The 25,807-nt window shown below is 41.6% G+C and overlaps 2 protein-coding genes across 3 annotated transcripts in view; one reads left to right on the top strand and one right to left on the bottom strand.

Annotated features, from left to right (window-relative positions):
* Nucleotides 1–25,807, top strand: part of LOC109038773 (gastrin/cholecystokinin type B receptor) — a 288,606-nt gene that overhangs the window by 68,377 nt on the left and 194,422 nt on the right. The window lies entirely within an intron of this gene.
* The window catches only part of LOC109038774 (thialysine N-epsilon-acetyltransferase), a 63,816-nt gene that overhangs the window by 25,293 nt on the left and 12,716 nt on the right, over nt 1–25,807 (bottom strand). The window contains exon 2 of the mRNA XM_019053963.2: nt 25,643–25,694. Coding sequence (XP_018909508.2) covers nt 25,643–25,694 — 52 coding nt within the window. The remainder of the gene's footprint in view (nt 1–25,642; nt 25,695–25,807) is intronic.

Here is a 25,807-nt window from a genome sequence, read left to right as displayed (position 1 = left end):
CTTAGCAGATTTCATTGCTTTGAGCGTTAGTGAAGGGCCCCTGTAGTGTACACTGGAAAAAGAAGTCGCTTGGATCTAGAGTCCAGACTCTTAAAAACCTTGACAAGAAAAAATACTCTTGATTCGATTGGATTTTAGCTTAAATCAAGAACCAAGCCTCTTAATTTTAGCGGATTTCCTTTTGATTTTTGTAAGCTTAAATCTGATTGAATCAAGAGTACTTTTTCTTGTCATTGTTTTCAAGAGTCTGGACCCTAGATCCAAGCTACTTTTTTTCCAGTGTATTTGAATCGCGTTATGCAGAAAGGAACCAAGTCACATCGGTTATTGCCAAATATTGAACAACTTAATTTTTTATAAGCGAACGTTAGTGCGGATTTTTTTGAAATTTTTAAGGAATTTGCTTCGTACCATGCAGCAAATTTACTGAAATGTGCAGAAAAATCCGCACAGCCGTTTTCTTGTAATAAATCATATTTCCCAATTTTTGGTAATAGCGATGTGGCCTGGTTTCTTTCTGCTAAACGTGGTCCATTTTCTCTAGCCTCCACTGCTGTGCAAATAATTTAGGTTTTATCCACACTATACGGCAACACTGTTCTGTTTGCCCTCCCCGGCGCCACAACAACAAGCCGCTGAGACCACGTGATCGATGATCGGAACAGGAGTGACTAGCGGCGGATCAGATGCAGGGGTGCCAAGTGGTCACGATTAATAGGATTTTCCCCCCGCAGGGACGACGAGAAAACTCGCGAATATGACACCGGCGATCGGACGCGGGAATTAGCCGGTAATTGAAAGGGATTTTCGAGGGGGAGGGTGGGCTCGGGGACGGGGAGGAGACCCGTAAATCGAATGAGCGGGAAAGTGCGCGACATGCGTGCGTCATTCAGGTGTGTGACACACCTGCGGGTCAGTTGTTGAATCGTCATCGTATGATCTTGATCAATAAATGAATCAGTGAGTTCGAAAACACATCAACTCGGGAAAAAAAATTGTTCCGGAAACACCTAAAACTGCGCAGCGGGCGAAGAAGTTAGTTAAATAAAAATCTGTTTGCTGCCAAAGGACAAGTACTCAGAGACTTTGTAAAGCACCAAGTTGAAATCAATACACCATGTTTGATGACAGAGAATTAAGCGTTTAAAAATTTCCGAGTTGGTGTGTTTTCGTTCTCACCGACTTTCAGATACTGATTTTTTATAGTCTGCCCAGAAAAATTTATATTTTTCGACCTGAATAACGCTTGAATATTTATATAATAACTTGTCGGTACAAGGTATACCGAACCGAAAAAAGAAGACATCAAAATCGGATGGTCACCCGTTTCCCTTGAAACGACCAAAAATTGGTATTTCCAATGAAATACCTCGATTCTTCCCTTTTCCCGTCGCTGTTTCGAGCACTTCCGATTGCAATTTCGAAATTTCCTTTTCCGTGCAGGTGATTCTACCCATAAATGTTACTAAACCGTAAAAAAGTGAAAATCGAAAAAAAACCGAGTTGGTGTGTTTTCGAAATCACTGATTCAAATAATATTGGAAGGAACAGAACATATCGATTCAAGAGCCGATCGCGTTCTGGAACTTAAAAAAAGTGGCCCCCCGTGCGCCTTCATTTATTCGTGTACGCAACACGGATATAGCCCTCGAGTTCGAATAGTTGTATCATGCGCCTGGATTGTGGCATCGTAATCGAATGACTAGTATAGGTAGTTCTAACTTGCATGCTTCTAACTGCAGCATGCCCTCTGGCCTACTTCTACGAGTTAAGGCGAAGTGGGGAAAAGTAAGCTCGCAGTTTCAATGTTTCAGGTCTCTGGTAGATTTAAGCGTTACTTGTTTTAATCAACAATCACCACAAAGCCGACTGACAGCTTTGGTTGGATCAAATTGGATTTATTCAACTTGCTTTCGACGATGTTGTTGCCCTTAGCCTGTATATTCCCGATGGATTTGGTCCGAGACAAGAGAAAAATTGACGAAAGCATCTTTTCTGAAGTTTGTTTTTAGTTTGACTCGGATATGGTTATTGCTGAGAGGTTCCCAGTCGAAAAGAAGAAGTTTCGAGAGAAAGCTCTCGCTCATATTGCACAACGGCCCTCCTAAATCAGTAAGATGAGGATATACCAGTTGCGTGGCATGAATTGCGATGTATCGATTGTTATGCCATTTAAACCTATGGTGCAGAATCTATTATTAAGGTGTTCGCTGCGAACACCCTGTTTATCGATCCATTTCCATTGGTTTGAACGCCATAACAATCGATACATCGCAAAGCACGCCACGCCACTGGGATCTACATTACCCTCTTTAATATTTCTAAGCAGAAAGAACTACGATACAATACTACCGTGCGCAGGGAAAACGCCGTATGAACATTCGATAGTTGCCAAATTTTATACCAATAAAATGTTCATTTTTGAGGAAAGTTATAGATATTTTTCCTTGAAATTTTCAGATCTTTTAGATTAACTTGCGTACAAAATTCTCTAAAAATTTTGAAGAAAAATATTCAATATTTTCCCAGTAAATCCGGGGATTATTGAAGGGAATCTGACGACGTTTGAATGCTCATACGGTGTTTTTCCTCAGTACGATACAATACAAGGTCAGGTCGCCCTGAGCCTCGCTGGGAGAGAGCCGAGCTGGCCGGAGTGGGGCGGAACTATGACCGCTAATCCCAATCCCTGCGATTGAACAAGTTCTAGAGGAGGAAGAGGGGGGGGGGGTGAGGCCGATAAACCCCTTTACTTTGAAGTCATTTCGCATGCATGTTCGCCAGGAGCGAGCGAGCGAGCGAGTAAGCGCGCTCAAAGCAACTCCTCGCTGCTGCCGGTTCGCACTGTCAGGACCAGAGACAAAATAGGAGGATTCGCACATCTCCCGGTATTCGCAAAAATCCGCAATCAGATGGACCGCATTAAACAGAGAGGAATCGAGCCACATCAGCTATTCTGCCGTGATAGCGAAGAGAGCCGTAAGTGCAAAAATGAAGTTTTGAGAAAACGGGCTCAGAAGTTTCTGACCGGAAAATTTTATTGAAAGAAGCCTCCGTTCTTTGTGAAATTGCCACTAATCGTCTGAAAGACTCCTAGAAATCGTTTGGATGATTAAAAATCGACTGATTTTATTTATATTACATAAAAGGCTATTTTTCATTTTCATGTTAGGTTATTGTTAGGCAAGACAGCCGCAAGTGCTATCTTCTGCATGCTTTCGTGGTTGCGTTTTGGACACACAACAAACACATTCCCAGGTTAGAAATCGGCAGATGAGGGCGGCATTCCTCTTGAATGCACTGTTTTCATTGGCTCTCATGCACCTACGGCTGTCTTGAAAAAAATTTGCCATTTTTTGTGCACTTCACATCACGCTGATTCGTGCTTGATCGGTGGGCAATAACAAACTAGTTAGAAACAATTTTGGAGGAAAATAATAATTTAATAATTTTTAGCGGGGAAAAGAAAAAACGGCAGGTTTTAGAGTTCAAACCCCGGGGCTCAAAACTAATGCGCCTGTTAGTGTCCTTTTTTTCGGTGCCCCGTGAACGGGAGACTAGGTAGTTCCTGGGTCATATTGAAAGGGCGCGTAAATCTTGTCTTGGAGCAGTGTGGGATAAGGGAGCCGTGAAAAAAATCTCAGGAGCTCTGCGGAGGATTTCCAAAAAGCCCTAAAACCGAACCTGCGTCCTAATCTTAATGTGTTTACGCGTCGCGCGATAAATTAAACCGTGTATCCGAAGGTTGCCAAATGGGGTTGAAACCCCGGACATGAGTTTTGGTATCTTCATAATATACTGCCGTGCTAAGGAAAAACGCTGTTTGAACATTCGAGAGTTGCCAAATTTCCCGTGATAAAACATGTATTATTGACGACACTCATGCACCTTTTTCTTTAAAATGTTCAGATATTTTATATTACATTGCGTGCAAAATGTTCTGAAAATTTTAGAAAAAAATATTCTCAATTTTCCTAATAAATTCAGTTTTTATGGAAGGAAACTTGGCAACTTCTGAAGGCTCATACGGCGTTCTTCCTCTAGCACGGCAGTATAAGCGAGTGTTTTCTTACGTGTAAATGCATGTCTTCAAGTTTGCGTAATACATCTAATCGTACACTAAGTACGTATTGTTGCTTTTGTGTTGTCTTCAGGATCTTTTACTTGCCGTCGAGTGCTTCAATCTCGGGCGCTGCGAGAGGTCTTTTTGAATGCCATTTAATTTGAAGCTAAGATAGATCAAGTTTCGAGTTAGGTCTTACATTTTCGTCTTGAATAGATGAAGAAATCCCCTCTCAGACGAAATTAAATCATTTTTAAAATTTAAAACGAAAAAATGAATTTTCGTTTTTTCAGAGTTGAACCTCTGCTAAATAAACGCGGTTGGATCACCATAAAAAATTATACATAACACCACACATAATTGAAATAAATTTGTGTAAAAATTTTACATTATTTAATATTTTGGATGACTTTTTCGACGACAAAAGAGGGTGATTGAGCGAGGTTACGATCTCTGCAAATAGCAGTATCAGTGGCGTGGCGTGGATTGCGATATATCGATTTTTATGCCGTTTAAACCTGTGGAAAAAGGATCGATAAACAGGGTGTTCGCAGCGAACACCTTATAATCGATTCTTTACCATAGGTTTAAATGGCATAACATTCGATAAATCGCAATTCATGTCATGCCACTGAGCAGTATGCTGAGGAAAAACCCGTATGAACATTCCATTATTGCCAAATTTACATCAGCAAATATTTACTATGCAGAAAAGTTATGCGTATTTTTCATTGAGATCTTCAAACATTTTCGATCCAATTACGACCAACATCCTCCCAAAAATCAGAGGAAAAATACTCACAAATTTTCCCAAAAATTCTCGACGTCAAAGGAAATTTTGGCAACGTCTGAAGGCTATTAGGTCGTTTTTCCTTAGCACGGCAGTATGATCAGGTGCCGGTGAAATCCGGCGGCACCTGGGGGACGGCAGTACCGGAGTGGCTCCGTGCGAGCCCTTTTAATGGCAGAGTGGGCCATAAATTCCCGAATCTGATAATGTAGTGTTTCATTTGCAAATGAATGGCGGAATGGCCGCCCGACACCGCGCGCCTACACCGTTAAGCTCTGTATACAGCTGTTTTCTGTTCCGACTCGACCCGCTAAACCCTACGCCGAGCTCACTAAAATTCGGCTAACTCTGTTTCGCGTTCCGAACAACGGTGAAGTCAATGAACCGTGCAAAGCGGACAAAGTGGGGTTTAAGATGGGGCTTCCCAAATTTTATTAAATAGTTTCGTTACCGCCGTATGGACCTGCAGAAGTTGAATTTCTGCTGCATGAAATCAAATTTCGCTGAGAGTTCATGCAGGTATTTTTTTACACGTTTCACCGAATTTTATTCACAATTGAATCAAAGAAAGTCTTAACGTTTCTCTTTTTTTTAGGAGTGACTAGAACATAACCTTGTATGTCAGGCCATCCAGTACGTATCACATTCAGTTATACAAAATTAATCATAATATTATCAACAAACAAAGAGTCGGTAAATATTAAGGGCTCGTCAAATGAATAAAAACAGCAATAAAATATTCAATGATCCTCAGGAGAAGAGAGCCAGCATTGTGCCCTTCTCTTAACGGTCGCCCAGGTAATATTTTTTCTAAAGGTTGTCCGGTCTCACAAAGTCCAAAGAAAAAAATTTTTCTCGCAAAAATAAAACTTTTGTCAAAAGCAAGTTAGGAAAGAAATGCAGAGATCAACATCTAATGGTTGCCTGACGCCTCCCTCCTTCCACCATGGTAGTTGATGAACAACTTGTTGAGGAAAGTATCAAATAAAATTTGCCCAGCGATGACTGACGACTGTCGGGGTCAGTGCTTTGCCAGGCGAGTTTTTCAAATTAGGTTATGATTGCTGGACCAATTTATAAATTTGTCCATCGGTCATAATCAGATGAATCTGGGCGTTGACTTCCGAACGTAGCTTTTTCACAATTGGGAAGATAGCTATATGGAGTCTCTGAAGCACATCGACCGTTAAACTTCAGGAACGCGTCTCTTGACTTAAACTCCTTGTCTAATTATATTTTTCCATATGAAAAGCTCTTAACGTTGTTCCTTGAGAACTTTCCCGATTTCTCTTTCCTCTCCTCGAAAATTTCAAGTGATAGCGTAATTTTGTTCTACCTAGCTGAAATAAAATGGGAGCGAAGATTTTGAAACCTGCAAACGGGATACGACAAGAAAAAGTACTCTTGATTCAATCAGAATCTAGCTTAAATCAAGAACCAAGCCTCTTAATTTAAGCGGATTTAGTTTTGATTCAAGCACAAATCCGGTATTTTTTCAAGAGTCTGGACTCTAGATCCAATATGTTTTTTTTTTTTTTCCAGTGATCAATTATAATCGGTAAGAAAAAGTTTTCACAAAATTTGATAAAGTATGACCGATAAAGTTAACAAAAGAAGTGATATTTACATCGCAATTTAATCTACACCATCTGAAAATTTCAATGAATAATATTCTTAAATCTCCTCTAAAATGAATGTTTTATAAACGGAGATTTGGCAACATTCGGATTTTCCTACGGCGCGGCGTTTCTCCTTAGCAGATCACAACATGAAAGCAAAGCAAGGGAAAGGACTCGCGTTGTTGACGGCGCAGAGATACAACTATTCGTGCTCGATGGATGTCCCTGTTGCCTATATGCAGAATTGAAGGCGCCATCGCGCGAGGCGTGAACTCTCAACCATCCGCTCTATACCGCTAGATCCAATGTGTTTTTTTTTGCAGTGCGACTGAACTTTTTTTTTTCAGTGCAGCACTGCACAGCCTCTACGACGTTTCTGCACGGAATGTCACAATGGACCACTAGACAAGGTACGAATTTAAGCAATCTGATACATGTTTCTTAACCAGAATTTCACGTAGAACACGATTCACACTACGAAAATTACCGAAATCAACTTCTAACGAAGATATTAACGTTTTTATTTCGCACTGATTAAGAGGAATTTGAACTGCCCGCTCACAAGAAACTCAAAGCTCTACGTGAGTCAAATCGCGCACTACAACGGTTTCAGCAAGCTTCTCAATCGAGCAATGTTCATTTCCCATCATGTGTTGTTTAAACTATAATCAATTTGCAACAACTGAGCCAAAGCGTCAAGATTGAGGTTGTCAGATTTTTATATCTCAGAGACTGTCATGATAACGTTTAGCGCGCGATGTGAATCGCGTAGAGCATTGAGTTTTCATGAGCGGGTGGCTTGAATTCACGCATCAAGAATCATTAAATATCTTCGTAAGGAGTTAATTTCGGTAATTTTCGTTGTGTGCATCGTGTTTTACGTGAAATTTTGGTTAAGAAACATGTATCAGAATGCTGAAATTCGTACCTTGTCTAGTGGTCCATTCCAAACCCGGAAAAACGGCGGCCGCCGAGTTTCTTGGAATCCGGTTACCGAGGTCCCGAGTCTCTCGGTCAGCTCAGAAGTCTCTTCGATCCGGTTAATCAAACACCGCTGCTACCTGAGGCCGAGGGCTCAACCCCCCTCGAGGGCAACGCGAGCCAACGTTTTTTCCTCCCTCATTGTAGAATTAATCTCCCCGGGATGTCCGTTCGTCCAATTCTCTCGCTGACTCGGTTTTCGAAATCCGAGCCTGGCGAGCGCGAGCGATGGCGATGACGGAATTCACGCTCTAAGTCTTTGGCTCTGCTCCGCTCCAGGGTGAGGGCGAATAAACACGCCGAGATTACACGCGCCCGGCTCCGAGATCCTGCTTTCCCCCCTTCCCCCTTCCCCTAGCCACCCCCCCCCCCGGAGCCGCAGGCCCCCGCCACCCGCCGAAGCCCTCGAAAGCGTAGTAAGTTCAATAGTAACCTGTTGCGCGGAAATCGGACCGCGGCTGTCTTCCGCGTTTCTCTGCGTCGTTTCTCGAACTGTTGCATTCTCCTGCGGGCTGATTGTTAAAATTGATAGACACAGCAATAGACAAAGAATACAATGGGAGAATTGAGCGATCCTCCAACACTGGAAAAAAAACACATTGTATCTAGATTCCAGACTCCAAAACATCGACAAGAAAAAATACTCTTGATTCAATCAGATTTAAGCTTAAATCAAGAACCAAGCCTCTTAATTCGAGCGCTATCAGATTTAGCGCTCTCTCAAGCGCCTCTTGATTTAAGCTAAAATCTGATTGAATCAAGAGTCTTTTTTCTTGTCAATGTTTTCAAGAGTCTGGACTCTAGATCCAATGTGTTTTTTCCAGTGAAAGTAGCATTTTTCAACGGAAAAATTGCGATATAAATTAAGTGGCAAGTACCTAACGATTTTTTGGCGATGAAATCGTTAGGATCATAAACTTCTGCGGGCCGATTATTGAAATTATAGACAAAGCTATAGACAAAGAAGACATAAGGAGTATAGGGCGATCGTATTAGTTGAAATGGGCGGTTCTTATAGACTAAGGGGGTAAATGATGGACTAACTATCGGGTCTCTCGTGGGTTGCCGTCAGTTAGTCTATTGCCTACGTCCTTTGTCCATTGCAACTACCCGCTTCCACCAATAGGATCCCTCCTTATCCTTTATGTCTTCTTTGTCTATTGCTTTGTCTATCAGTTTCAATAATCAGCCCATTGTTGAAATCAATAGACAAAGGGATAGACAAAGAAAAAAAACTGAGAATGAAGTGCTCCTATTCTGCCGTGCTAAGGCTAAGGGAAAATGCTGTATGAACATTCGAGAGTTGTCAAATCTCCTCCGGTAAAATGTCTATCTTTGAGGAGAGTTATGAATCTTTCCTCTTGAAATTTTCAGATAATTTAAATCTGATTGTGATTTAAATTCTCTGAAAGATCGAAGGAAAAATATTCACAGATTTCCCTGAAAATGCGTGTTTTGAAGGGAGATTTGGCAACGTCTAAAGGTTCATACGGCGTTTTTCCTAAGCTCGGCAGTATTGGTGAAAGCGGGTGGTTGCAATGGACAAAGGAGGTAAGTATTAGATAAACTAACGGCAACCTGCGAGAGACTCTAGTTAGTCCATCATCCCCCCTCAGTCTATAACAACCACCCGGTTCAACCAATAGGATCGCTTCTTGTTCCCTTTGTCATCTTAGTCTATCGGTTTGTCTATCAATTTCAAAAATCAGCCCACTGTCGTTCTGCTGTTGTAAGGAATTACGAACGAGCTTTCGGAGGTCGGCAAATTTCGCTTACTCAAACGCGAATTTTCTGGGACACTCGTGAATGTCTTATTCTACTGTTTCATTGAAATTTATTCTGAAACTTGATAGGAAAGTGTTTCGCATAATGAGAATGATTGATCAAAATCAAATGGAAACACAAAAGGTTTTTTGCGTCGCACGGTATTTTTAGTGCGGGTTGCATACCCCACCCCTGAAATGAATGTCCTTTACTATAAAAAAGTGTCATTTCTACACGATTTCTTTTTTATGTATTTCGTACAAATTTCCAATTATTCATGCTTTTTTCAGTTTACGTCACCCTGAGATGAGTTTTCGAGTGAATGGGTATATCTCGATTTAATAATCTACACTGGAAAAAAAACACATTGGATCCAGAGTCCAGACTCTTAAAAACATCGACAAGAAAAAATACTCTTGATTCAATCAGATTTAAGCTTAAATCAAGAACCAAGCCTCTTAATTTGAGCTGATTTGCTTGAACACCTCTGCTGCGAAATAGTTGCTTGAAGCGTTGCACGCTGCAGCGCGATGGGTGAGGACGACCAGCGTGACACGCGCACTGGCGCCTACAAACCTAACTGGATACTTCACGCATTGCGCAATGCGTGAAGTATCCCAGTTAGGTTTGTAGGCGCCAGTTCGCGTGTCGCGCTGGCAGCAAGCCTCTCCGCTCTGTGTTCGGCTCTAATATTTGAACTCGCGGAGTCAACGTTTTTCAACTTATGATTTTTAAATTTTTGCACACTCCGCATGGATTATTCTCATTTAAAATGATTTTTAAGGGGCACTGGAAAAAATCACATTGGATCTAGTGTCCAGACTCTTAAAAACATCGACAAGAAAAAATACTCTCGATTCATTCAGATTAAAGCTTAAATCAAGAACCAAGCCTCTTAATTTGAGCGGATTTCCTTTTGATTTAAGCAAAAATCTGATTGAATCAAGAGTCCTTTTTCTTGTCAATGTTTTCAAGAGTCTGGACTCTAGATCCAATGTGGTTTTTTTTCCAGCGTATTTTCATGCAATGTACGTACATTTTATCAAAGTTTGTCGAACTTTTGCTTTTCTTGATTTTACATTCGCAGCTCTGCGAACTTCAACCTCTTTTGATTACAAAACAATCATTTTGGTCTTCCCGAGCAAGAAGCCGCTTCGAAATCGGATTCGAATCTCTCTGAAACGCATCCACCTTTCAAAAAAACAAGCCGTGCGATATAGTTTATTACAAATCTGATTGAAGCTGCCAGGGCTCGGGTCTGTTCCTGCTCGTACGGCGGTGCATCGATGCGGCATTAACGCGGAAAGACATGGACCGGCCCGGGAGGAAATGCAAAATTCAATCCGTGTTTCGTTCCATGCAAACCTCACGCTGACAGATCTAGGTCGTGCGCGAAAATCGACGCGGCCCCTGCAATCCGCGCATTAGGCAACCCGCAACACATTCTCGCGGAGCCGCGCGGCCACGAGCCACGACCCGGCTCGGAAACGGAAGAGGAAAAGAAAGTATCAGCGCAAAAAACACGAGTTCTACACCCGAGTCATATCGAGGCCCGGTTGTCAAATCGTTCTTAAATTGTTAGCTATATAAGATGCGGGGAAACGCTTGAGCCGGTGTCACGCTATTAAAACTTTCGTCAATATCCCAAGGTCACGTTGTTAGTTTTAACCCAAAATAACGTCACATCATGCAATAGAAAAAGTTAGTTAATAGTTTGTTTACTTCGGGTAGTCCTTTTTTACTCCTCTGCGTGTGCAAACCTAGTCGGCGGTGACCGAGAAAAACTGCTCGCAGACCCGGGAAACTTGAAAAAGCGTGAACACCTTGAAAAACAAACAATGCATTGGGAAAAAAAACACATTGGATCTAGAGTCCAGACTCTTAAAAACATTGACAAGAAAAAATACTCAAGAATCAAGCCTCTTAATTTGAGCGGATTTCCTTTTGATTTAAGCTTAAATCTGATTGAATCTAGAGTCCTTTTTCTTGTCAATGTTTTCAAGAGTCTGGACTCTAGATACAATGTGTTTTTTTTTCCAGTGTGCAGATTACGCGCTACAAGGAGTGAATTTCAGAACTTTTCGATGTGCCCAACGTTATTTTTGAGCGACTTTACCTGTATACAGTGTACTCAGTTGGCTGTATCTCTTACGTGCAACGGACCCAAACATGACTTTAAACTTTCTCGCCGAAACGACAAACACGACAGTGTTTAGTGCTCTTATTTCCCAGGACTAGTTCCGAATTTCGGAACTTTTAAGGTTTTCCGGAATTTTTCCCGGAGCTTTTGAAATTCCCAAAATATACCGGATCTCTTGCATTTTCCGGAACTTTTGAAAAAATCTCATTCATGGCTATAAACTTTCTCGCCGAAACGACAACGCGACGTCCAGTGGCGCGCTGTGCCCCGTCAGCCCCCATTCATCTTTTTCAATCTATTTTTCCATTTATTTTCCGCGGCGGCTCGGAGTAAAACAAGGATGCAAAACCCATCCACGCGGAGAGGGGTCGAGGGAGGGAGGGGAAGGGGGATACCGCAAGTGCATTATCGGGAAGTAATACTGTAATACGTTGGGACATAAATTATAACAAGAGCGTGCCTGTGCGTACGATGCCCGATTTTTAGATGATCGTATTTGGATTAAAAGGTAGTATTCTCATTCGGACATGAGCCCTGAGTCAGGTAAGATATATGCACGACAGGGCTCATCGTACAATGGAGATGAGTTACTTTGATTTAAACGCGTTCGGGTTTCAACTCCCGCAACAGTATCGTATTTGGATTAAAAGGTCGTATTTTCATTCGGACATGAGCCCCGAGTCAGGTAGGATACATGTACGACAGGGTTCATCGCACGATGGAGATGATTCTTTTTATTTAAATGCGTTCGGGTTTCAACCCCCGCGCCCGTATCGTGGCGGAATGCTTTCCTGTTTGTTTTCGATGAGTCTTCGGTTCCCTGATTTGTTTTTTAATTTTCCTTTATTTATGATCGCCCACGGGAAAAAGTACCCTAGTCCACAAAAACTCAAAATCGAATTAAATATTTTTCGATGAAAGGACGTGTACCGGGTCGGGGTCGTTCCCAACGGAAACAACACTGCCACGCGAAGGAAAAACGCCGTATAGCGCCTTCAGACGTTGTCAAACTTCTGACAAAATAAAAATTTCCGAGGTAAATTCACCTCACTAGCAGCATAGAGCGGATAATCGCGAGTTCACGCCTCGCGCGATAGCGCCTTCAATTTTGCAAACGCAACACGGACATCCATCAAGCACGAATAGTTGTATCTTCGCGCCGTCAACAACGCGAGTCCTTTCCCTTGCTCTACTTCCATGTTGTGTTCTATCGTGCTGAGGAAAAACGTTGTGTGGGCCATCAGACGTTGCCAAACGTCTTCTGATAAAGTAAAACTCTCAAGGAAAATTTTGGACTTTTTCTCCCAAATTTTCAAAGTATTTATATCGCAAATTTTGTGAAAACTTTTTCTTACCGATTTTTCTAAAAATTTTGTTGGTACTTCTTACACTACAGCTGTTTCGAGCAACCGCGCATCATCAGGTGTTTAGAAAATGTATAAAAAACTAAAATTATGATGCGTTTTCGCGATCGCGAATAGTTCGGTATCCGCGTCCGCGTTCGTGATGTGACCGATAACCCTGGTATTCGTTATTATGTCTTTCTTCCTCACTCCCTGTTGTCATGTAGTAGTTCATCAAGGTGGGAGGGATAATTACGATTGTTATGATGCTTTCTGTCTGAGAATTGAGGATGGCTTTGGTTTTGAATCTGTCTATTTCGAGTTGTTCGAAAACGTTCATTTTTTTGCCCTTTTTTTGCCTCCTCTCATCACCTTTATTTCACATTTTTTAGGAGGATGTTTTGAATCAATTGTATCAATTATAATCAATTTATATAAATTATTAATCAATTATAATCGGTAAGGAAAAGTTTTCACAAAATTTGATAAATTATGGCCGATAAAGTTACACTGGAAAAAAAAAACACATTGGATCTAGAGTCCAGACTCTTGAAAACATTGAGAAGAAAAAATACTCATGATTCAATCAGATTTAAGCTTAAATCAAAAGGAAATCCGCTCAAATTAGAAGGCTTGACTCTTGATTTAAGCTTAAATCTGATTGAATGAAGAGTATTTTTTTTTTGTCGATGTTTTTAAGAGTCTGGACTCCAGATCCAATGTGTTTTTTTTTCCAGTGTAACAAAAGAAGTGATATTTATATCGCAATTAAATCTACACATCTGAAAATGTCAATGAATAATATTCTTAAATCTCCTAAGAAATTAATGTTTTATAAATGGAAATTTGGCAACATTCGGATTTTCCTACGGCGCGGCGTTTCTCCTTAGCAGATCACAACATGGAAGAAGCAAGGGAAAGGACTCTTGTCGTTGACGGCGCAGAGATACAACTATTCGTACTCGATGGATGTCCCTGTTGCCTATATGCAAAATTGGAAGCGCCATCGCGCGAGGCGTGCACTCTCCGCTCTACACTACTAGTGAGGTGTCGCTCGGATGTTGGAGGAAAGTTACAAGAAGAGGCCCGATTTCGTCTTTTCTATCTTCGGTTGTATTGGCTCTCAATTTTTTGTCTTTTTTTAAAACATTTTTTCCATTTGATGTCCGATTCTTTTTTGGGATGTATTTGTAGACCTATATCTAAAGCTCGTAACGCTTTGGCCTCATACAAACTGCGGGGGTGAGGTATTTTTAACGAGCCTCCGGTTAGTTCAGGTTCGGTTTTTGGCATACATGTAAAAGTTATTGATACCATTTGACGGCCTCTTTTTACCTCCTTCAGTCATAGAGTAAACGGCTACTCTACACTACTATACAAGGTGATCCAGGGTTAAACGGCCAGACTGCAGGAGTTGAAACACCTCCAAACCCCCTCTTCAAATTGAGATTTAGATTTTTTTTAGACATTTATGAATTCAGGGCATTAAAGTACAGGGTAGTTCAAATTTTCATTAGGTTTGGGTCACAACCGCTGCCGAAATTCAGGAAAAACGATTTACTTCCCGAAAGTTTGGAGAGCCGTAACTCCGACTGGAGACACTTTAGGAAAAAACTTTATACAACAAAATAGTCTTAGTTTGACCCATAGAACACACTCCTGCAGTCTGGCCGTTTAATCCTGATCATCCTGTATACTACTCACTCTCATTCGCTATCAGCGTTCGAAACTCACCTTTGAATTTTAGGAGCCATGTGGCGCATCAAGCCCGATTTTTAGGCGCCATTGAAGATTTTTTAGGGGCCAAATTGACTTTTCGCCCATATATTACGACGCATTTAGTGAAAAGTTAGACGCAAGATGTTTTGGTAACAGAACTAGTAAGTAGCTGTAACTTGGGGAAGACAAAAGCACAAATGATGAAATCGTGAAGAATAGGAAAAGCTTTCCCTTGTGGTGCTGAAAATTTTGAATAATCACCTATATGAAAATGCAGATTTTTCGGGGGCAATTTTTAGGGGCCACGTTGGCGCAGAGCCTTCATTTTTTAGGCGCATTTGGCGCATTGGCGCCTGTGAGTTTCGAACACTGTTCGCTATACTTTGTTCTCCTAGCATGGCCAGTGGTCATCTCCACGATTTATTTTCTCGAAGGCAGACAACACTGTAAAATGATATCGAGTACAAACATGATATCGACTCAGCACACAGACATAGAGCGGCCTGCTGATGGCGTCCTTTAATTATGCTGCACTCGGTCGGTATTAATTACTGATAACTTAAAAATAATTGATGCTGGCCGCGCGGTCTACGTGTACCTTGGCCCATTGATTTTCTTGTCACTCCACCGGTTCCATTCCGTTGATAAAGTTTTCCGGATGAGGCGGAGAGATTAGCCAGCCATCAACACGCAAATTAATTAACTTATTAATTATGGATCAAACTGAATTAGGCCGCATTGTTCTATGCGGCTGCACAGCGTTCGGTCATAAAATGCCAAATTTTGTTGGAAGTTCAAGGAGGAGTTCTTTCATCCTGCCTGTATGAATGCTTCATCATTATCACATGCTTCTTAATTTACGAAGTTCTAATTTCTATCATAGTCTAAAATGAATCAGTGAGTTCGAAAACACACCAACTCGGGTTTTTTTCGATTTTCACTTTTTTACGGTTTAGTAACACTTATGGATAGAAGCATCTGCACGCAAAAGGAAATTTCTAAATTGCAATGGGAAGTGCTCGAAACAGCGACGGGAAAAGGGAAGAATCGAAGTATTTCATTGGAAATACCAATTATTGGCCACTTCAAGGGAAACGGGTGACCACCCGATTTTGCGGTTTTCTTTTTTCGGTTCAGTATACGCTTGTACCAACAAGTTATAAAAATATTCGAGCGTTATTCAGATCGAAAAATATAAATTTTTCAGGGCAGACTATGACAAATCAGTATCTGAAAGTCGGTGAGAACGAAAACACACCAACTCGGAAATTTTTAAACGCAAAATTCTCTGTCATCAAACATGGCATATCGATTTCAACTTGGTGCTTTACAAAGTCTCTAAGTACTTATCCTTTGGCACCAAAACTTCGCCCATTGCGCAGTTTTAGGTGTTTCCTGAACAATTTTTTTTCCGAGTTGCTGTGTTTTCGAACTCACTGATTTAAATTTACCTAGAGTATCCTTATACGTGTAGAGCACGGGCATATAGCCTCTCAAATTCTGCTCGATATGAGTCCAAAAATGGCTGCGGCTTTATGAGAGTGGGGTTATTGTCAACTTTCGATAGTTCCTTTTCTCTTGGAAAAACTCAAGAATACAGTTGTTCAGAGCAAGAAAGAATGTCTTACAAAATCCACCCCTTATTCTTTGTCAAACGATCAGTTCTTTTCCAAGAGAAGATTTGAACTCTACAGCTTGAATTACTTGTGCTTTTTCATACGCGGAAAGTTCGCCAATGTTGGCTCTAATTTACATTTTCTGAGAGAGAGAGCCACTTTTGGCTCTCATAGAAGCACATATCTGCCTATGGATACTGATGATACAGACGTTGTTTCTAAAATAAGCCAGAAAAAGTAGTTCCCAACAGCAGAATGTAGTCGAATCAACACAGATGTCCCATTTATTAGTCGATTTTTGACTCTGTACTACGAATGTACGTCGTGCACTGAAAAAAACGCCTTAGTTATGCGAAGCAAATATAGTTCAGATGGAGCTTTCTGGTTAGAAGACTGAGCTTTTAGTCAAGCGAACCGACCTCTTTGCTTGATAGAACTTAACTACAGTTCGGTAAGCCGAAGGCTCACAATCAGGTGCCTGAGTTCACGCAGTTTGAGTCTGCATTCTTAGTTCACCGAACCGAAACACTGCGGTTCACACGGAAGAAGTTTCCAAAATTTTTCGCCTCTGTGTACCTCGGTTTTTGAATTGAACCTTCAGAAAATAGCTGAAGTTCAGTTGTATCAACTGAAGTGGTTGATTTGCTCAACCAAGGGTCGAGTCTTCTGAATCGGAAAAAGCTTACTGAACTATTTAATATGTACAGCAAATGCGTTTTTTTTTCAATGTACACAACCCTCGAGTTTGACCTCAGACCTGTTCATAGGGTCCGAAATTTTGGTTTGATTCGTCCAAACGAGGCTGCTTCCGTTCAAAATTTTAATGAGATAGCACAGCTTGCGATAATTTAATTCCTACCCTGTCCGGTGGTTCAATTCGTCGTTTCTCTGACGTAAGGGCGTAGCTCTAGTCCCACATGAGCCGTAGAAAACATAGCTTTATATGTAAAACAGGGCTCACGCGACACCCTTACCTCAGAGGAGTGATTATATGAAGGACCATGACTCAAAAATTGCTCCGAGATTTACAAAACGATATCATCGCGTGCCTCTAAGGCCGGATGCCATTAGGCCATCATCAACCCCAGGAACATCAACCCCCTGGTAGATAAAAAGAGGATACTTCCATACTATCGAAAAGCACGTATGTAAGCAGAATATCCATTCCAGTTACGTGGTTTTAACGGAGCGGGTCGGGCGAAATTCGGGGGCGAAACCTGGCAGGTGGAGGCTAAACGACCATAATTCAAGATCAGAACTCTAAGTAGCCGAGAGATTAAAAAAGAGAGAGCGGGCTCGCCCCTTTGTTTAATTGCTTCGCGTGTAAGGAGACTAATGCCTCGCCTTGAGCGTAGGCAGCCCGCGCGGCAGGTGCGGGAAATTCGAAATGATAAATACACCCGCTAATGAGCGCAAAAACAGGTAATTTCCTTCGGGCCCGGAAGAACGGCGAAATGCCCCGACCCGAAATGAAATCCACGTTTCCGAAGTTCCAGTGCGTAATCGTGGGCGCTCCTTTGTGCGTGATGACCTTGTTTTAATGCGCCTCGGTCGTAGTTCTTTCGCGAGTGTAGAAAGAGTGGGGTGCAAGACGTAGAATAGAGGTGCCATGTCAACTGTTTAGGACTTTTAAGGCCAGGACTAAGACACCTGGAATCCGTTTCCGATTGACTTGCCGTAGAGAAAAACAAAATTGGCCAATTTTTCCCTTTAAAAAAAAATTACTGTATTTGATTTGGACAGCAATGTTTGGCTTAAGTTATTTTTCATTCACAGAAATTTCTTTTAATTACAGAAAGAATTGATTGGGGAAATTCGCTTTTTTGAAATTAGTTCTTTTTAGTTTGAAGAAAATTAAGTTAGCAGATTTTTCTCTATCAAAGTTTATTTTTTTAACGAGAAAAAGTGTTTAAACAATTTTTTTAGTACTCGTTAATTTACGCTTCTATCCACAGGAGCATTTTACAATAAAATATTTCCGATATAGTTGCAGTTTCTTGAAATGGACTGTTCACAAAAAAAAAAGAACTTAAGTCCATGGAGGAAAAATTTTCGGTGGAACAATTTTTATCGGCTTGGGGCAAAAAATCGAATTGCACGTTTTTTAGGTTTTCTAGCTAGTTTTCCTCATTATTCTCGCATACCTGGAAAATTCACTCTTCCAAAATAATTATTCTATCACTCGTCTAATTGATTCAATCTCGCAAAAACATGATTTCCAAACTCAGTTTAAAGCAACGTAAAGGAAAGCTTGCAGATTATGCCAGCAAAATTTGGACTAATTCAGCAGCAGTCATAATCCATGCCGATTTTGACGGTAACGCTTGCATCTCTCTGTTGCCAAACTTTTTTGTTACTAGTCCTGGATCTCCACAGCACCTGTCACGGCGTTTCAGACATCTGGACCCGTAACTTGGGGTCACCACATACTAGAGTCCCTTTATACTGAGAGTGGATGGAGACAACGCGGCTCATGGATGTCACAAACGGGAATAAAATTACACAAATTGAGCGTTTTTCGTAATCTTTGATCAACTCATTCCTGAATTCCTGTGTCCGTTCCCTCTCTCATTCCGGTTGTTCTTCGCCGTGCCCCTAATTCCCCGGTGCATTCCAGTTTATAATATTTGCAATTGGTGGAAATGTAATCTTTATTCCCGTTTGTGACACTGTGAATAGAGTCCTTTATACTGAGAGTTAAGACAACACCCCCTCATGGAGTCCATGGAGTCACAAACTGGAATAAAGATTACACAAACCGAACGTTTTTCGTAATCTTTGATCGGCCCATTCTCATATTTCTCGCCCCGTTCCTTCTCTCATTCCGTTTGTTCCTTGTCGAACCCGTTATTCTCCGGTCGAATCTACATTATATTCTTTGCAATCGGTGAAAATGTAATCTTTATTTCCGTTTGTGACACTGTGGAGGCCTAAAATACGGGAACCAATCAGTAATGGTCTCAGTATAACGTTGTCTTGACCTCAGTACAAAGGGACTCTAGTCCATCGTAGTTTATAAAATTTGCAATTGGTGAAGATGTAATTTTTATTCCCGTTTGTGACTCTGTGAAAGCGTAAAATGCGGGAACCAATCAGAAATGGATTCGTATTATCTTTACTTTCAGTACAAAGGGACTCTACTAAATACGATTTTCACATTCACGATGTCATTTCATCATTCCATTTTTTTCAGCGTGGTTCCTATCTGTGTGATCCTTCTGTCTAACCTAACCTAACCTAGCCTAACCCGGTTCACACAACCGGTTCACACGACCGGTTTACTCGACGCATTCTAATCCCTCCGAGCTGAATCCTCACGGCACCTTTTACCGCGCGAGCTCCTTCTAGGATTTGGCGACAGTGGTGAACACGCTCCGGGGTGTGACAGTAATTGAGTTTGAGCAGATTACTCTCTCGAATGCATCGAACTCGGGCGAGCCGCGAGCTCCCCGCCTTTAAGCCGCTAACGCTCCGTCCTCCTCCACCCGACACCTTCTCAAATAATTTATTTCCCTCCTAGACGAGGTGTGGGATGGGTGGGGGGGGGGGGGGGGGGGCGAAGTTCGATTCTCTGACTCCGGATCCGGAAGCGTGCGGGAGACGAGTTTCAAGGAAAATTAACGAGGTTAGAGGTGCAACTCGCAAGACGCTTTTTTCCACCGAGAAAGAAGGAGGTTGTGTGAGGACTTATCAGATTATGGAGCCCAACGAACTTTACCTATGGAACGGCCGACTGATGCTCGGACTCCGCATTGTTTTTATGCCGCAATCACACGCTGAATGTGGGAGCTGAATGTGGCTTGAATGTGGAAGTCATCGGCCCGATGCCTGAATTTTGCGCGTGACGCGCAAAATTCAGCAACGATTCTCAGCATCATCGGACCAATTTTGAATGTGTTTGAACTATTTGAGTAGATTTGATACACATCTGGATGAAAATGACTCGAATTTGCTAAATTTCAGCCGTTGGACGATGACTGTTGATATCCACATTCAGCCGCTAAATTCAGCGTGTGATTGCGGCATGAGACATAAATGAATGGAGATGTTGCATGTGTGAGGAATTTTGGACTATCGCTCTCTTTTTGTGTCGTAATATGTTGATTTATTTTGCGAGGAAAGCTCCGAATATTAATGGATGCCTGTCATTCTTGATACGTTCGAATGCCTTCAATTTCGTATGATACTGTGCCACACCTCTGCTGCGAAATAGTTGCTTGAAGCGCCGTTGCACGCTGCTGCAGCGCGGTGGGCGAGGACGATCAGCGTGACTTGCGTACTGGTGCCTACAAACCTAACTGGGATACTTCACGCGTTGCGCAATGCGTGAAGTATCCTAGTTAGGTTTGTAGGCGCCAGTGCGCGTGTCGCGCTAGCAGCACGCTTCTCCGCTCGGCGTTTGGCTCTAATACTTAGACTCGCGGAGTCAGCGTTTTTCAACTTATGATTTTTAAATGGGCCTGTTGCAAGGTGCGGGGATTTGCAAATTGATGCCTGATTCTTATGGCAAATTTCACGAAAAGAACGATGGCGCTACTAAAAAACCTTGAAATGACCTCTCAAACTCAAAAAAAGCTGTTTTCGGAACCGACTCATTCGAAACGGTCGCTTTTCAACCGCCATACTTGTGATTGGTGGATTCTATGCTTGTGACTACTTGTGACGTGAAATGATATGACAGACCTGGTTTCTTCATCACTTACAATGTATTTTCCCGTAAGGAAATGGCAGCCGCTTTTCAAATGCAAATATCGAGTCAATCGCTAATTTTTTTATCAAAATTGAAAGCAGAAATGGATTCCTCGTACGTTTAAATGGTTAAAACCTTCATTAGATAAATAAGAACCGACGGGATAAACCCTATTTTTAAGGAAGACTGTAGTCAATGGGCGATTGTTTACATCTGCTTAGTGATAACAGACATGGACATTAGCTCAATATTTGGCCATTTTCATGAGTTTTTACTTGTTTGTCACCATTTGAAGGTAAGTTGATTTTGTAGATCAATTGTTTAGTGTCTTAGGATCATGTTAAAAGCTGTAAAGGTATACTTTGTTACTTATTAATTCAGAACACACTCCGGCAGTCTAACGCTCAAACCATGGATGTTCTCTCAATGCGTGTAAATCATTCTTAACTCTTCAACAAACATCTCAATATCATTCAGAACGTTCCCACGTTTTATAAACTCATGTTATTTTAAAATCCTGTGTGTTTTAAATGTAACACTATACAGAAAAATTTATCGATAAAGTCTGGTAATCGAAGAAGGATCCTACGTCTACTTTCCTTGCCTCCAGCTAAAACATACCGGTCTCCTCATCTCATCAGTATTGTCAAAGGTAAGTTTTTTTCATCATCAATGATTGATACTATCATTTTGGTGTCTTCAGTGAAGCATTAAAGGGTGAAATAGTAAGATATAACAACTGACTCGCTACATCCAGGTTTGAGCGTTGGACTGCCGGAGTGTGTTCTGAATTAATAAGTAACAAAGTATACCTTTACAGCTTTTAACATGATCCTAAGATACTAAACAATTGATCTACAAAATCAACTTACCTTCAAATGGTGACAAACAAGTAAAAACTCATGAAAATGGCCAAATATTGAGCTAATGTCCATGTCTGTTATCACTAAGCAAATGTAAACAATCGCCCATTGACTACAGTCTTCCTTAAAAATAGGGATTATCCCGTCGGTTCTTATTTATCTAATGAAGGTTTTAACCATTTAAACGTACGAGGAATCCATTTCTGCTTTCAATTTTGATAAAAAAATTAGCGATTGACTCGATATTTGCATTTGAAAAGCGGCTGCCATTTCCTTACGTGAAAATACATTGTAAGTGATGAAGAAACCAGGTCTGTCATATCATTTCACGTCACAATAATGGCGGACCCGAAACGACCGTTTTGAAAATCCAAATTCGGAGGCGTTTTTAAGTTGATTTTTTGGGGGTTTCCGGTGATCAAAAAACTCCGGGAAAATTCCTGTGACATCAGGAGCCTTAGGTCTTTCGATTAAAGCAATAAAAAAAATTGGTGCAACAGGCCCATTCTTGTACACTCCGCGTGGATTATTCTCATTTTAATCGATTTTTAAAGGAGGAAAAGATGTATTTAAGGATATTAAAATGAATGTTTTGTAAATGTTAAAGTGGTTCAAATTAAATGATTTCCAAAGCACTTTATTTTTAATTAACCGGGCAATTTAAATTTCTCGTAACCAATGTAAAATGGAGATGTTGCATGTGTGAAGAATTTGCGATTTGACCATTGATTCTTATGTAAAAGTTCACGAGAAACACGATGGTGCCACCGGTTTTCTCTGTAATCAACTCCCAAGCTCAAAAATATCTCCCAAGTTGAGGCCAAAATGGAGAGAATATCCCACGCTATCCTGAAAGTCCACCTCTACATCAAGACAAACTCTCCATGCAAAGGTAGGGAGCAAATACATTGACAGGGCTGCCACTTTATTTGGGGACTCTAAAACTGAAAACTTGAAAAATTGCTCTTTCTCGAAACCAGGGTTTTGGAACTGGAAAATTCAAATCGCTTTAGCTGCGATTAGCTTTTGGAATTTTTTAGGGGTTTTTTTGCCCGAAAATATACTTAATACACTCTTCTATGCTCTAGTTTTAAATTTCTTTTTCACACGTTTAGTCCGTGTTTTTTAAGATCCCGTCTTCCGTAAATAGCACCGTAACCGAGCAATAATGCCGTGGTATAAAAAAAACGCAGCATGAATTTTCGGAAGTTGTTGAATTACCCCGATATAAACTCATTTTTGAGGCAATGAAATATTTTCCTTGAAATTTTCAGATATTTTACACTCAATAGCGAATTAAATCATCTTAAACATCAGAAGAAAAACATCCACAAGTTTTCCTGAAAACCTTTATTTTACCAAAGGAAATTCGGCGACATCCGAAGGCTCATACGGCGCTCCTCTCGAGCTCAGCAAAAAACAAAGAATTTAATGGACATTTTCAGCGTTTGCTAACCAGAGAAGCGACATCTCGCAGCAGCGGTTAACGCTGAACACCGCCTCAAATATTTACAGTGCAGCACAACCTCGCAAATATACCCTCACTCTTTGTGTACCGTGCGCGCGGAGTCATTTCACGGCCGAGACCTTGCGAAATGTTGAATGTTGACATTCGGCACTTTCCCTGGTGATCCTCCCCCACCCCCGCCCCACAATCCTCCCCTACCCCCCTTCGCTAGGCTCCGGGTCAATTACTTAAATTCATTGTCGCAGCGTTAACTAGTCGGCTAGCTGCCCACGAACCCCCCCCCCCCCCCCTCCACTGTTGAATCGATCCCCGCACCCTTTCTTCCCCCAAGGACAGGGGGGATGACCCGAACCCCTCGCCGCAACACGCTCTTGCGGAATAATTCGTGTTGCTGCCCCGTCGTGCGTGTAAGGCGTCACGCACCCCTAACGATACGTGTCGCGACGTTGTCAGATTCCTCAGTGGGCTTTTAACCGCTCGAGGGAGTTTTTGGGGTTTCGGGGTTGATTCGGCAAGAATGGGGTGTTTTACGGCCGCAAGCAAAGTGGATTGGGCCGTGCAATCACCGTTATTGAGACGTCCGGCTTGGGCTGCCGGAAACTCCGGGGGAAGGGTGCAATACTGTCGCTTTAAGGAAAAATGCCTCATGAACCTTAGAATGTTGTCAAATTTTCGCAGATGAGAAATTTATTTTATCCGGAAAGTCATGAATATTTTTCCCCGAAAATTTTCAGAAACTTTGAATCCAACCGTATTTTAAGATCTCTGAGCAATAGAGATGTTGCATGTGTGAGGAATTTGAGATTTGACTGTTGATTCTTAAGCGAAATTTCGCGAGAAACACGATGGTGCCACTGGTCTTCTCTGAAATCAACTCCCAAGCTCAAAAAAAGCTCTCAAGTTGAGGGCGTAATGGAGGGGATATCCCAAGCTATCTTGAGATTCCATCTCTCCATCAAGACAAACTCTCCATGCAAAGATAGGGAGCAAATACATTGACAGGGCTGCCACTTTATTTGGGGACTCTAAAACTGAAAACTTGGCAGCTTTGCCAATGTATTGGCTCCCTATCTTTGCATGGAGAGTTTGTTTTGATGTAGATGTGGACTCTCTGGATAGCGTGGGATATCCCCTCCATTTTGGCCTTAACTTGAGAGATTTTTTTGAGCTTGGGAGTAGATTTCAGAGAAAACCAGTGGCACCATCGTGTTTCTCGCGAACTTTTACCTAAGGAGCAACAGTCAAATCGCAAATTCCTCACACTTGCAACATCTCCATTGGAGCTCAAATATTTGCAAGTTTTCTAGAAAATTCATGTCATATCAAAGGAAATCTTGCAACGTCCAAAGGCTCTCCCTTATCACGGCTGAGAAGGCCCAGCTCGCTACTGACTTGGCCGCGCAGGCAAAAGTAAAGTTAGTTGCGAAGCGTAAGTGGTCGATTAATCGATGTTTTCCCATTTGAAGCCATGGTAAAGAATCGATTATTATGGTGTTCATTGCGGACACCCTGTTAATCGATACTTTTCCATTGGTTCATATGGCAGATCAATCGATTTATCGCAAAGCACGCCACGCCACCGAGTAAAGCCACCTCAAAGCAGAAAGTCTAAATGTAGTTTTATTTTGGACACACAAGGAACGCTGTCTTCATGCACTTTATGAATCAGATTTTAAATTGGTTGTGATCAAATTTTTACAGTACCGAACTAGGTTACCAGGGCCGGATTTACCAACTTGCCGCCCATGGGTCGCCTGCATTTTGCAGCCCCCTTATCATTCGTTTTGAAACATCAATAAAAACCATTAAGTGAACGTGCCAAAGGGAGAGGGGTGCATTAGACGCGTTTATTCTTGCTGAACACATTATTTGCGAAAACCCTGTCAACACCACTAGCAAAAGTTCACAAAACTCTGCGCGAAAGTTAAGTTCCATGTTCCTATCTCTGTGTGGCCTTCCATTTAAAGAAATAAACGAAAAAATTATGAAAGAACAAAGATAAATGTGATTTTATAATTTTAACTTCCGCCGCTGCGCCGCGCTGACCGAAATGGGTTTGGCGCAATTCAGTCTTGTGGGCGCTTTGCGTTTCACGCCGACCGCTGTTGACCGCACTATGTGTGACGCAATGCGTAAAGTATTCATGCAGTCTTGTAGGCGCTGATATGTGTTACATGCCGGCCGCCGTGCTGAGGGTTTCTCCTGTTCATCTCGAGTTCTCGTCATCGTTGCTCTCTGCGCCGCGCCGTTCCAGGCCAAATTGCGTGTTTGGTTTCTCTCTTAACTCGACTAATCAAGGGTGCTGTCTCTTGTATCACCGAAAGATGACAACATTAGAAATTATTATACTCTCAGGAAATGAGAGATTTTGTCACCTTTTCTTGTTTGTAAATTTTTTCTGAATCCGATTTTTTTTATACCTATATTTTAAAAAATTGCAAAATTTGCCATTTGCCACCATGGGCCGCGGCCCATGTGGCCATCCCCTAGATTCGGCCCTTTAGATTACACGAAAGACATCCAGATTCTTAAATAATAAAATAAATTAAATGATTAGTAGACTGTTAAGATACGATTCGCACTTACCACTGACATCTACTTCCACAGCATCCGGGTGCTTTTGAAAAGCTGCCATTTCCTGAAATGGAAGAGAAGTCTAGAGTTACTTTTTGAAGTTTCTTTTAATAATGTGATGAAAACTCTGTGTGATAAGACACATATTGATAACCAATAGTTGTAATAATATACAAG

This window comes from Bemisia tabaci, chromosome 8 (genome assembly GCF_918797505.1).
Source record: "Bemisia tabaci chromosome 8, PGI_BMITA_v3".
NCBI classification, from domain to species: Eukaryota; Metazoa; Arthropoda; class Insecta; order Hemiptera; family Aleyrodidae; genus Bemisia; species Bemisia tabaci.
This window is presented reverse-complemented; position numbering and strand designations above follow the sequence as displayed.